General features: G+C 33.4%; 1 protein-coding gene across 1 annotated transcript; it reads right to left on the bottom strand.

The window, feature by feature from the left end:
* Positions 1-10,847: 10,847 nt before the first annotated feature.
* LOC137398089 (fibrinogen C domain-containing protein 1-A-like) lies at positions 10,848-12,371 on the bottom strand. The gene is made up of 3 exons (XM_068084196.1): positions 12,321-12,371; positions 11,642-11,768; positions 10,848-10,999 (listed from the first exon to the last, which is right to left on the bottom strand). The coding sequence occupies exons 1-3, from the start codon at positions 12,369-12,371 to the stop codon at positions 10,848-10,850; spliced, it is 330 nt and encodes a 109-aa protein (XP_067940297.1).
* Between the last annotated feature and the right edge of the window lie 1,973 nt (positions 12,372-14,344).

The following is a 14,344-nucleotide window of genomic DNA, read 5'->3' as shown; positions in this document are numbered from 1 at the left end:
AGTTTACATTCTGGTGCCTAGACTGTCTGGTGTTGGTCAAGTTAGAAAATTCACATCTATGTAGCATGGGCCATACTGTATCACTAAGCTGCGAAGGCTCAATGGATATGTTAGAGCTATGGGAACCACAGGCCATCCAACTGGTGTAAAGTTCATTACTCGTCTTGAGCGCTTAAAAAAGGCCAAGTCTCCTCTTACCGTGGACACTCCAGTGCCCAATTATGTTTCAAACAAACGAGACCGTAACACAGCAGCGACTTTGGCAGATATATCAAAGAAGCCCATAGTTTCTAAGCATAGTTACAACCCGAGAAGCTCTGCTAAGAAGTAAATAACCAATTAAAACGTTGAAATAAAACTTGTATTTAACTTTAATTATAGTGATTAAAAAAAGGAAACAAATGGTTGTATATTGATGCTAATAAATTGTTAAATTTCAAATTCGGAAATTGATGATAGATCATCGATCTGGTCTAGAGGGATCACGGTATTAATAAACGGTGCAGGTCTATGTTTAATAATAAGATGTCCAGTGCGTCGACGATAATAAAATTTGTATATAAACCCAAATAATAGCAAAATGATTAATAGGGAAATCGGTAGGGCAAGCCATGTCCAGTAAGAATTAGTTTTTGTGTTAAGTGGATAATCAGTTGCTGGGGAAGTAGTGTTGTTAATCACGTTGGAATTCCTGGATGCATCGTTGTATAGTGGAGTGTTGAGATGATCTGTTGCTAATTCTGGGTAATTGTAGTATTCTAAAACAAATATTAGTTAAATACTTGATAGTCTACTTACATAAAACATATTATAGCTGGGATAACCGTAGATGCCAATCAAAATAAGCAAAAGTTAGGTTTTAATTATTATAGACCATTTTAAAAAAAAACGTAACTTGTCTCCCTGACGAATTTTCTTTGTCGTTAGCGAGTCAAGTCAGAATTTATGCTTTAAGAATAAACGGTCTAAGTCGAAGTTGTGCACTCTTGTCAGTAAATGCAAGTAACTATTTGAAGGAAAACACAACTACTTACCGATTTGGACAACTGCGTCATTGAATAACTTGAGTCCTATTGGAGCGCGAAATTTTAATGTTGACGGGAGAAAGCTATTACGGATATCGAGAGTTTTATAATGTCCTAGGTAAACATTCGTTAAATCACAAATATTCAAAGTAGTCAGATTTTCATTGGAGCAATCAAGTTTAAAAATTATTGGCAAACATAAACAGAAAGCCAAGATACACGCCATAGCAGATAAGGTGGATATAATGTACGTCCTTAATAAATTAATCACTTCTGCTAAGAGACGATTTTTGAATACCCCAAAATACATATTGTTGTTTCAATATTTTCTTGGATAAAAATAAATAGATGAAACATTTAAATAAAAAATAAAAAAATCACACGCATTTAGCTTGCTGTGAGCCAGTAACGTGAGTACATATGGGAAGGCAGCCAAGTTTCGGCTTTCTAAGTTCTCTTGTAGTGTATCAGGAGCTGTCCTTACATATGCGGAACTACCTGTCCTAATGTCTCCATGACGACGGACATAAGATATGATTGAATGCCGTGCCACACAATGCCATGAATGCCCTCTGCCAACACCATACGCAAAATCTAATCATCAAGAAGCCTTCCAACCAAACAAGTTCTTAGTTAAGTTATCCTTCCTTGATATTTCTTCCTTAAAAAGTTTCATGCATTAGTTGCTTCTTTGTCACTCTAATGCAATCTTGCTGAAACCCAACAACCTTTCACTTTTCCTATAGCAATGAGTTGGGCGTGTAGCAGTCATATATTTTTTTCAAACTACTTTATGGGGAAAGGCATGTGGCAGTAGATAAGAGCTAGTTTAGATTTTTGAAATTTGTAGTTTTTTTATACTTGATGTAATTAGTTTGAGATCTGATCAGTAGTAAGGATCTCTGATTTTTGATTTTCTTATGCTATTGTTTTTATTATATTTTATGTATAAAGTCTTTGCTAGTTGCATCAGCTTACGAGTCATTATTCTTGTGATTTCGGATTATGAAGTCTTTCGATTATCAATCTAAATACCAGTCTACAAGTCCCAGAAGTGAATTGCTACATGATAGAATAAATAAAATTATACGCGAGTTTGGACATTACGCGAAGTGAGACACAAAGAGTATGAATTACTGATACCCCCACTGGCTAAATATGACAAAACATTACTTCATCCAAATTGACCAAAGATCAACTTCTTCACCGTCAGCCATCTGGTTTCCTTACCAAGTCAACATCACTGCAAGCATCACAAGAGATGTCTACAATCACGAAATTTCACCTGGAAGCCTTCTTAATCGGGGAGGTGTAAGATAGAGGTCAAATGCAATTTAATAACACTCTATTTTCTATCTTACGACATTCATTTAGTTTATACAAAAGCTTAGAATCAATTACGAGATCCGGTTAGTTTTCACCACACCACTGATACATCCGAGACATTTGGTTAGACTGTCACCATCTAATTGATTGTATAAAGATATTTTTGCCAGTGGAACAATAATTACGTGGCATGATGTTTATGGAGCCAGCTAAAGAAGTCAGCAATATTTTCCTCTTCATACAGTTATCATCGAATCTGTTATCTGACATGTTGGTTCTGGTTTGCCATTGACATTCTCCTGAGTCATTCAGTGTCTTTGTGTCTTGCAATCTCTATAAACATAAGTGTTTTCCTATTTAATTAATTGTTATTGTAGCAATACGATTCTGGGATTCCAATGGTTTTTATGTATGATATATATAAGAGCTGCATCTTTAGAATCGAGTGTGTGTTCAGAATACGAAGTGCTTGAGATGAATATATTACCAGATTACTAAGGCGAGATTATAATACAATATAGTTTTGCTGCAACCTGACAGTTCAATTATTCGATTCGAAGATTGATAGTAAAATAATTACGCCGCACACAACCATCACACGGACAGGTGGACATAACTCTTGTTATAGTAAATATTTAGATGAATGATATAGGCCTATATTTCTACAAAAAAATGCTCTTGTTAAATTGAATACCAAAAGCTTCAAAAGTGCATGAAATTTGTGAGTGCATAAAAGTGTTATAAATTTTTTGTTAACGTAGTTTTCTCTACATAGATGTAAACGTGTACTGTAAAGATACCAAAGTGTGAGATATACTGTTACTTACAGGTATATTAATAACGAACTAACCACTAAGTGTGCACATATATAGATATACCATTTTAATTTTTAATCCTTTGTACAAAATACAAATTGTAATATTTAAATTGAATATATGATAAACCCTGCTTCTACAACTTTTCATTAACTCTCTATTTTAGATTAGTTGATGTACCGAATAAAGATAAAGATTTAAGAGGACTAATGAGTAAGCTAGTAGGTAATGCTAGTTACTCATGACTCTGAAAAAGTCTATGCTACCTTCTATTCTCTTCTGTATGATAGTCCAACAGGAAGCCTTGCCAAACTCACATATAGCCTTTACCACTCTTCATGCAGAATGACATGAAGAAAATTTATTGCATCAGAATTTGTCTCTCCTCTGTCAAACACATTTTGGCAGTCTATTGGCAAATTTTTTTTATTTTCATTCATTAAAATACTGAAATGAAAAAATCTTTAAAAGTTTGTATTGTCTGAACAGCATGCACCGAGTCATCAAGTTTTGCAAGTTGTACCAATTCATTAACAGAAAACTTCAGAACGTGTTTTCAATCGTATATTTTTTTATACGGTTTTTAATGGTAAGAGTACATACAATAAAGTTTCTACAACATATAATCAAATGATTTTTTTACTTCAGCGTATTTTTTTAATTGTGTTATGAACTAAAAATTGTTTAATCGTTTTTACCGATTTTTCACAATAATTATTTTTGATCAAGGATCATATAGTTTTGAACTAGCTGTCAAGTTATACTTGCAACTAACAATTTAAAAAAGGGGTAAGTTTTACACAAAAGCTAAAAATGTTTCTGAGTTATAAGTGTCAGCTACTATTTGTTCAACTTCCAAATTTGAAGAGAAAGTTTTTAGGTGAGTTATAACCTAGAAACAAACTAAGTTTAGCAGATGTTTGGGCTGACTCAGTCTATTCATAGCACTGATTGTGCAGGATTTCGTAAAATACCCATAATGCTCTGATAAATAAACAGGATGTGTTTCAGTAATCGCGTGTGGGTTTAAATAAAAAATTAATAAAATATCTATGCTGATGCCTTGTTGTTTTTAGTGATTGTTTTCTTAGCAAATGTTTGCCTTATTTACTTTTTGCAGTAAAACAGGGTTCCAAAAATGTTTATTGTTGTTATAATTGACATGCAATCTTTGAGCTCATTGTTTTAACAAATGATTATGTTCACAAATGCTGTTGTCTCGGCTTCTCTATTTTTACGAAGCTAATATTCAACAGGCTAACATTAAGTGTTGAGCTGCGCATTTTTGTTCCATATATTTCTATAAGTATTTTGTCAAGTAACATTCATTATTAATAAATTAATTTTCTTCTGTCAGTGTTTCATATGTGCTTCTTGCTCTATGCTTAACATATTTTCATATTAACGAAAACATGAATACATATAATATTCTCAGTTATTATATATTCATATTGTTTAATACAATAATATATTTTATATAATATGAACGGGTATACTCATATTTTATAATGACATGAATATATTATATAATATACTAGCTGCATTACCCGTGTTCGGGAACAGATTTACGTAAAGCAATAGTTTTATTGAGAGTTGTCTTTCATACCGTAAAACAAGTCCAAATATGCAATCTACTGAAATTTTTGTGCTGATCTGACTGCTTACACATATGCAGTTGTACATGTCATTAATGTTGGAGAGCCCATTGGAGATATGCAATGTGTTTTACAGCTAGTCTACAATGCATCAGTCTCGAACTACTCAAATCGGCATTGTCCTAATTTTGTACACAGAACTGATAATGAAATTGACAATGCTAGGCAAACTGACGCTCTTCAAACTGGCAGTATGGAAAAGTTTTACATATTTTAAGAAATTCTAGAAAGTATTATGCTGTTGCACTGCTTAGCTATCGCCAGCTTTTATTGAATTGAGACTTCTGTATGCTTGAAACACTAATCATGACTCACCAGTTTTTCGTCTATAGCCTGTGTTTTGACATGGTATATACAAACTGTGCAGCAGTAATGTGGTTGTTGATAAAATTTATTATCATTAAAATCTACTATATAAACTACATATATAGACTCTCGCCTTTTCAACGTAAGGCGTTACATCTGGAGCATTTTTGGACATTCGTCCCTTAAAAAAATTCAACTCTATACTGTGTTGCATGACTGTAGTCAAGCGCAAAGTTTTCTGTCCATACACGGCGCCTGGTAGCAGCTGCTGTAGTTAGTGCATCTCGCTGTTGTCGCCGTTTCATCCGCTCCGAAAATTCAGCTCGGTGAGCAGCTGTTGTAGCTAGTGCATCATGTTCTAGTCACCGCTGCATCTGCTCGGAGGTTTCTGCACGTCTGGCCAATGTAGAGGCTGCTCTGAGCCGTTTGAGTTACTGCTTGGATTGGTTTAGTAGTCTCTGCACTTCTAACGGCTGCAGCATCTATTCTGGCCTGCTCTCAATGTACCCGTGTTTGTTCGACGGTTTCTGCTCTTCTAGCAACTGCAGCAGCAGTTCCGTTTTGTTGTGGGCGTAGCTGCGTTTGCTCTGCAGTTTCAGCTCGTCTTGCTGCTGCTTCGAAAATTTGATCTCTCTATACGGGAATCAATCTGTTTTTGCGTTTGGGCAGTAGGCTTTTTGGAAGGCATTGTACTGCTTCAAGCATTTCTAACATTGAATGAGATGGTGTGCTTTTTGTAATATACGCTGCTCGCTTTCTTCTCACCGCTGCCTATCGCCAGGCTCGGAGTGCCCGTGCAAGTTTTGTAGTTTCTGTAGTTCTCGTAGCTAGAAAAAGAAGTGAAAGTAACTCAGCTGCGGAAGGAAATGAACATGTTTATTATCACAAACAGTGGCAAATCCAACATTTTCAACCCTTTCACTGAAGTAGACTCCCTCATGCGTTTTCTATGGTCGACCGCCATAGACACATTTTTGCGACTTTCCCAGCAATTGCTAGTAACTGAATTCTATTATTCGTTGATAACATAACCAACGGTCTTTAAGACTTTTATAGTAGTGACAGTGTTGTCCAGAGATTTCTCTATAAAATTAGCCTAAAATTTAATTTTAAATCTTCGTTCGAGAATTTCTAACTTAAAAGCAAAAATTTTTTGTGCGAGTTCATTAAATGCGTCCGAGTTAAAAAAACAAATAACTACTTATGTTGATGACACATGACAGATAATAAAAATGCACAAAATATAGATACAACTATTTTTTGTATAGCAGTGCTTGTAAACATGTTGGCAAAATGAAATATATAACCAAAACAAACAGTATAGATGGAGTTTGAAATTGAAAAAATATCGCATACATATTAAGCAACATCGGCAAAATGGCTGGCAGTAGGCCGATAGCTAAATTTTTACACGGACGCAAGTGAAAGGTTTATGTAGTGGAAGTGTGGCAATTCATAGACAATACAACATTGATTAAGAAATACCTACCTTTTTATGTAGAAATGTAGTAGGTGAGAACTGCGTTTTCCCGTGACCGCAAGAAATCAACGTTCGTGTGACCTTCTCGGTACACGTTGGCAGTAAATATTAATCACATGTAAATTACTATTCATTAATTTATTTTATTTAATGATTAGTACATTTTTATAGCTGTATATGCTGCCGAACTCAGAACGGTGCTTTTTCACACGGCCGCAACTTTACTGTTCCGATTGCACCAATGTCATTGGGCGCCGTAAAGAGGCGCGCTAACCAGATATGACGTGCTCTGTGTAAAACTATGAATAGGTTATGTATAGAGGCGTGTAGTAACCGAAGACTCCCATTTATGCGCCCTAGATACCTAGTAGCGGCTAATAGTCGGAAAAGTACGGTACTCTATAAAGCGGACAGACAGATAGACAGATAGATAGACAGATAACGATTGCCGTTTATATAGTAGATTGTATTATATAATATGTTAAAATTATTTAGTAACAATATCATAATAATACTATAGTATTATAATAAATAAAACACCCGATTTTTTATGTAGTAGTTTGTATTGTAGTAGATGATACATACAGTTTTAATCTTAGTTCGATCACACTATATTGATAAATAGCTATCAATATATTATAGGAAACTTGGCAAGTAGCGAGACTTCATCCTACTCAGTTTAATCGGTTTTAAAAAGAAAGAACACAAGTAACACTTTCACGAAAGCATTTTCATTATTTACTATACGAAGAGCCATGTTCATACATTTGTTTAAAGCATCGGTTGGTAGAACAAAAATAAGATTGCTAGCAGCTCGCAACTTCCAGCAACAAAGAAAACTGACACCCAAACAACCGTGTCACTCCACTGCTCACTGGATGCATCAAACAATTGCTGATATATAGTTGTTGCACCTGACAATCCATTGCATTACCTATAGACTGCAAAGGTGCTGGTGAGCACAAATTATATAGCCATATTGAAATCAGTGAGCAATGTTACACGCGTAGATAAGTTATTAACAGACTAATTTGAAGTTTTCTATCTACTGACTGCTATAAGAAATCTTTAATTTTTTCTGTAATACAATGTTCACATGTACATTGATTTATATATATAATGCTTTATCCTGATAAAGATAAAGAAGAGTTTTTAGCGAGTAAACCTGCATTAAAACATATAAGTCTATAATTTTACTAGTTTATATACTGGTAAAACATAAAAATATTCTTACTTTCAGGGAATGTACGGTTTATTTGGTATATTAATTGCTTTTATATACTCTCAAAAATATCATCAGAACGCTTTTTTCACCACTAACCTGGAGTAAAATTTAAGAAAAAAATATTTTTCTTGATTGATACTTTCTTTTTGATGCCTTTTAAATGCAGCACTTTCAGCTAGACAGCAATACACAATGCTGGTGAATTAATATTTAGCATTCCATTCAGAGATCATAGGAAGCCAAAGTTACTGTAAAACCTCTAATTGAACACTACTTCTATTTGAAGGCCACCTCAAATTGACCGCCACCCTGAGAGAAGGGTTGAAAAATAGACCGCCACTCTCCAATTGAAAGCCACCTTTATTTGACTGCCACTTTGACATTACTTGATATTTAGGAGCCCATAATATTAACTGATCCGTAGAAAAGCGTCCAAAATATTGTATTAATAATGAATCATTTATATCAATAACAATTAATTCTCTCGTCGTCCAATTTCAAAGCTTTTCGTTTACTTGTTAAAACTTTGAAAGCAGCCCCGTAGAAATAATCCATAACGGTCTCAGGCTGGTAGTAGCTTTCTGTTTAACGCGGTCTTTCTACTTGAAGTAGCATACATACATATAAAAAACGGCATAAATTTAGAATTAGAAATAACCACTAACTGTCTTAGGCTAATAGTAGTCCCTTGTTTACCGCGATCCTAATACTTTAAAGGACCTGCATACAATTACTGGTTTGCAAGTTTTGGACTGAAGGCTACGTTAGCGAGCAGACTTTTACACGTTGCTTCGGTGCTACATGTAAATGCAGCGCGTGAAAGTTTTGCTCTGCTAAAAACTGTTTGGACATTAATATCGACTAGTTCAACAGTTCAGAAGAAGAGTTTAAACCAGAAAATATTGTAGAACATTTTGCACAACTATAAGATGTTTTTTCCATCGAACACAAAAATCGCAACGCAGCTCTCCGACCAAACGATAGAAAATAAAATTGTTTTAAAAATGTTAATTTTGTTTCGGCATGTCATATAAGTATGGTTCGTTTATTTTACTTGTTCACGAATATATATTTGTATTATTTGATAGATTCTTGTTGTCTAATTTAGAAATATGCAAAATTAATGCATATTATTTAAAAGCATTCTTGCGGCTATCGTAACATGGCTTAAAATTGATCGATGCTCAGAACTTCACTTCTATTGCTCATGGAAAGCTAGTTTTGGCTGCAAACTGTAGCAAACATAGCAATGGGTGCAATGAGCTCTTATTCAACTGTGTTGAATATACAAGTAGATATAAAATGAAAATATGTCTTCAAATTTAGGCTATAATATCATCGCAGGTCAATTGCAAGCAATAGATATCAACTGCTAAAAATATTTCTCAGTTTGTCAATAAACATTTATTAAGAGATTTTCGATAAGTAAGACGTAAGTTAGCAGATTCATTGCATCCAAAAGGTTTAATACTGCTACAAAGAGAGCAAAATATAGGCGACATTTGCTTGGCCCGTAATTGGGTTAAATTAATCTTCCAAAAATTTGGACAAGCCGTTTGAAAATTAGACCACCAGCCTCTATTTGAATGCCACTTCCAATTGACCGTCACTATAGAGGAAAGGTTTAAAAAATAGAGCGCCGTGGTGTTCAATTAGAGGTTTTACGGTAAGTTCAGGTAAGTTTTCCTTTAAAATAAACTAATCTCTGTATAAAAGTTCCATGAGCAAATGTAGTAAAAATAAACCCTGCAAAATACAGAGCATTACCGGACTTCTGAACTCCTATTATAGTTTCTCTGTTGTTACGTAGCTAGCCAAATGAAATGTATATATAGTGTCACACCTTTGTTTGGGCACAATTTTTTTTCTCTCTGTATGAATAATCTACTCTTTTATATTTAATATCTTGTAACAACTACAGTTAATTTTAAGTGTAACTACTGTTAATAAAAACAAATTATGTTTCAACTTATAAGCGCTCACATATGGAAAAAAGTAATTTTTTGAACCAGTATTTGTAGGTGTGAAATTACTTCATTAGCTATGCCACGTACTTGCTTGTAATTAGTATGAATACTTTTTGATGTATCCGGCTCATTGGTCACTCAAAGAGTTTGGGAAAGTCGAACAGATCTTTAGTGAATATAAGGTAAGTATCTTTCTTCCTATCTGCATGTAAATTAATATATTTATAAACCACATTTGACGAAAAGATTTCTATTATTTTTCCATTAATACTTTTGAAGCAAACACACCCTGTAAAACACAAGCGATTTTGTGTTGTTTAAGATTATCATTGTTACAAATCTTTAAAACTTTTATTTATGTGTTTAAAACAATTGCAACTGTTATTATTGTTATAGGAGTCGTGCATTACTAAATAAGCGCTTCCTCAGCTATAGCAGACTGTATTTCTGTAGCTGGATTTTTATCACTTTTTACACTCCAATACATATTATGATCTACAAGATTCAAATATACTAATGACTGAAGAAAATCACTACCATGATATTATACTATCACCTATATTATTATAAGAAACATCTACTATAAGAAGGCTCATAGCAATATAAAGGAAGCAGTTATTTCAGGTAACAGCAAAAAGTAATAATACGCAAAAAGAACCATATTTGAAACTTTGCTTCTAATAATTTAACACATTTGCAAGTGCGAATCAGTCTACAAATTGCAATGATACTAATGACTAGAGAACATGATCAAGCAAGTTTATTATCACTTAGATTACTAAATCATAAACGCTTACCGTTAAAAGTTCATAATGCTGTGAAATAAGTAGTTCTCACAGGTAACAACAAAGAAGTAAAAATGCATGGAAGAAAAATGTTTATCTAATGTTATGATCACGAAATAGATAACAACACTAAACTCTAGTCCAGAATTAGCCCTCAACCACGCAACAGTTCTACTTTGCAGAATATCATCATCGATAGTACAAAAACCACGAAATTGTTGGCACATATGCAATATTGACTACCACAACACTTTCTTTGTACGCTAGTGCCCGAGTTTTAGAGAAACTGCTTTGAACGAATATTCATGACCTTTCCATCTTGCACAAACGATGCCTGTACCATATGTTGCATTGCCTCCATCTACCCATTTCCCATTAAGGTTTGAAGCATGGCATCTATCATACCACCAAGCACCTGCAAAAAGAGCATTTGTTTAAAAAGTCAAAGTTTTAAGTGTAATTATGATGTAATTATAAACCTTAAAACTTACCTTCTGCAATCAGTAAGTTTGGTAAATCATCTGTAAGTAATATTCTTTGAATTTTTTTCACGATTTAATCAAAGTTTTAATTGCTTATGAATAAACAGGAATAGCTTAAAATATTGCATATAAAATATTGCCTAAGATATATCAAATGCAAATGTTTGAACAAAAATCTTTTAATTAGAATACAAAATGCAACAGTGGCAAAAAACTTTGATTTATTACATTTTATGCCTTATATTGCGCTCTCAAACATCATAAGTTTAAAAAGCTTTGCTACACATTTGCCCATCAAGGTGTTCATGTTAAAGGTAACAGTTAAATAAGTATAACTATATTAATTAAATGTACGTCTCAGCATCAGATAGAATAATCACTGAGTTGAACCTAGTAGTTTTGTTGTGCTCTCTATAGCTTATTAACCCAGCTGACTTGAAAAGACTGTTTAGGTAATATATGTTATATGTAGACTTTATTCCTGTGATAGTTATGTGAACCTAGGGCCAAGTTCTGGTTAACTACGAATTTCCTAAATCTCAACATAAATACAAAATGTCAGGCTTACAAATTACCCTCACCATAAAATGTAGAGGCGCAGTTGATGTCTCTAGAATCGTTGTCATTATCAAATGTAGAAAATTTCTCTCCATCATGTGGTACAATTAGAGAGTCTCCAGCATTTCCGGTATAACCATTTACCTGCAGGTAGATTACATACTTGTTTAAATAATGGCAGCGGAAAGTTGAGCTGTTGGTTTATCACATACCAGACTGTCTAAATATATCAATGTCATAAGCATTATTCAATACTGAAACACTAACTACAATTGTTTTTTCCCAAGTCCAATGAGGATTCTAGTAGAGCACAACAAGCAAATTATTACCGTGTTACATATTAAACACTATTTCCAATTGCTTTGTATTGTAACTCAGTTGAATATTTTAGAAATTTATATGATTAAAGCAGTAAGTAATGTAATTGTTAGAAAATCAGTGGATCACAAAGTTTATAGGTCAATGGAAGACTTCAAAATAAGCAAAGTTGTATTTCTTTAACTTGTAATGGAAAAATATATTTATATATTTTGATGTATGCAAACATTTCACTTTAGCCCTGTTTTGATTATACTTATAAAACAAAATTTGGTCACATGGAAACGGCTTACTGGTTTTCTCAGAATTAAATAACTTTTAAAAGCTAGGTACAGAATAATTCGGAATATCAAAATGTGCGTATACTTTTAGACTTACCGTCACCATAACTGCATGACTCTCTGCATCTATTGATTCCACTTTCGTCATGGTCAATGCGTTTTCAACGCGCTGTTAATGTGTCGCCGATGTTTTTTTGAAATCTAAATTTTAGTCTACATAAGTATGGTAAAAATGGATGCATCCTTCATTCATTGAAATTATTAATTATATTCATAATGATCTTGACTTAGCTAACTAATTTTCTTTGGAAAATTGTTTTGACCATGATTTACCATATAAAAAAATGACAACCAATTTTCATTCAAACTAGCGTTTACAAAAAAATGATCAAATTTTACAACACATTTGAAAGTAATAAGTAAAAATACACTGGTCATACGCAAAGTAAGGTCACTCAAGATATTACTCATTACAGCCAAATTAAACATGGCTCAATTAGTTAAAGAATACTCTACTTCATTTGACATGAGTTTACCAATAATCTTTATATCTATACAATACATAATGTTTTTATTTATACACACAATATAAGTTGTGTATCACAAACAACAGCAAAACAAACATGTTGTTTGTTTATCATAAACTGTAGTAACACACAACATATTATTAGTTTATAATAAACTTGAGTAGCTTATGAGCATATCATTTGTTTAAGATATTTTATACAATAACAGCCAATAAACTGGTGTTAAGAGATAAAGGACACAGAATTTTGTTAAAGAAACTCACATGAAGTTTGTAATCCCCTTCAGCACCATCTATGTAAAACTCTGAGTAATTGGCAGTCCTTGATTCACCATCATGCGCTTCTATATAAACGCTCAACTTTTGGTTTCTTCGAGTCAGATGATAAATTGAGTGTAAACCTATCAGAAACAAATAAACACCTCTCTGTATTAAACATAAACAAGTTGTATAAACTAGTTTACAAATTTGAGTTGGTGGTTTAATTTTATAATAGTAACTGTATAATGAGTAGAAGGCCTACACTATTTTAAAAGATTTCTGCTAATTAAATAAATTTGAATAAATTTTCAGAATATATTTGTTAATATGAGCTGGTATTAAGCTTAACAAATCAATTCTTCTTGGAAAATTTAGAATTGAAAAAAGAGACACAGTTTTTAACCTTTTCTATCTAGTTTAATTAACAAGCTTATTAATATTTTTAGTCTGCCGGGGGTTGTTTGCTGTCGTAGAGTAAAGTGAATTTAAAAATCAAACAATGTTGGAAGTACAAAAACTAAGAGGTAAATCTATGCAATTTTAAATTGATACCTTTTTACCTTAATTTACAATGACTAATGCTGAATTGAAATAGCTAAACAAATACTTCAAGTTTTATTGTTTAATTTTTTTATCTAATCTTCAACTTTGTCATGGGCTCAAAGTTTATCACTTATCTGTTTTCTAATTTGTTTTCACTATCATTTATCACAAATTACACTACACCGGAATAGCAAGCATCAGATGGGAGCCTCGTGAGAGAGACTTTGGCGAATAGGATATCAGCATTTTTCTCCTAACCAGTACACCCAGGGCAGTATCCACCTGTTTGAAACTGGTACTGCGGGGAGAGTCCAAGAGGGGTGCCAAACGCCCTCGCGGTGGGGGATTGGGGGAGAGGGGTCCGGGGGTTCTCCCACGGGAAAATTTTTAGTATAACTAGTCAAAATGGTGCAAATCTAGCACACTTGGCTCCTGATGGGGCACATGTTCTAACAACAAATTTGACATTATAATCAAGTTTTTTAAATATAAAACTGTTTAGTGAGAGTCTTTAACAACGCTTATTAAAAATATATTGTGAATGAAAGGTGCTAAAGGGGTTGGCCACAGCTAGCATGAGGTAGAATTACCACCAGGTATAATGCTGAATGGTATAGGAGACGAGTAGTCTCCTATGAAATAATTTAATTAAATAATATTATAAAGTTAAAAGGTAAAATTAATAGAGCACCATGTTAAAAATAATCCCATGACCAAACACGAGCAAAGCGATTGGTTTGGGAGATTTATGACAAATGCACATGTGCATACAACTCCTAAAAAATTATCCG

The sequence above is a fragment of the Watersipora subatra genome, chromosome 6 (assembly GCF_963576615.1).
Source record: "Watersipora subatra chromosome 6, tzWatSuba1.1, whole genome shotgun sequence".
NCBI lineage: Eukaryota > Metazoa > Bryozoa > Gymnolaemata > Cheilostomatida > Watersiporidae > Watersipora > Watersipora subatra.
Note: the sequence above shows the minus strand (reverse complement) of the source record. Positions and strands in the feature narration are given on the sequence as shown.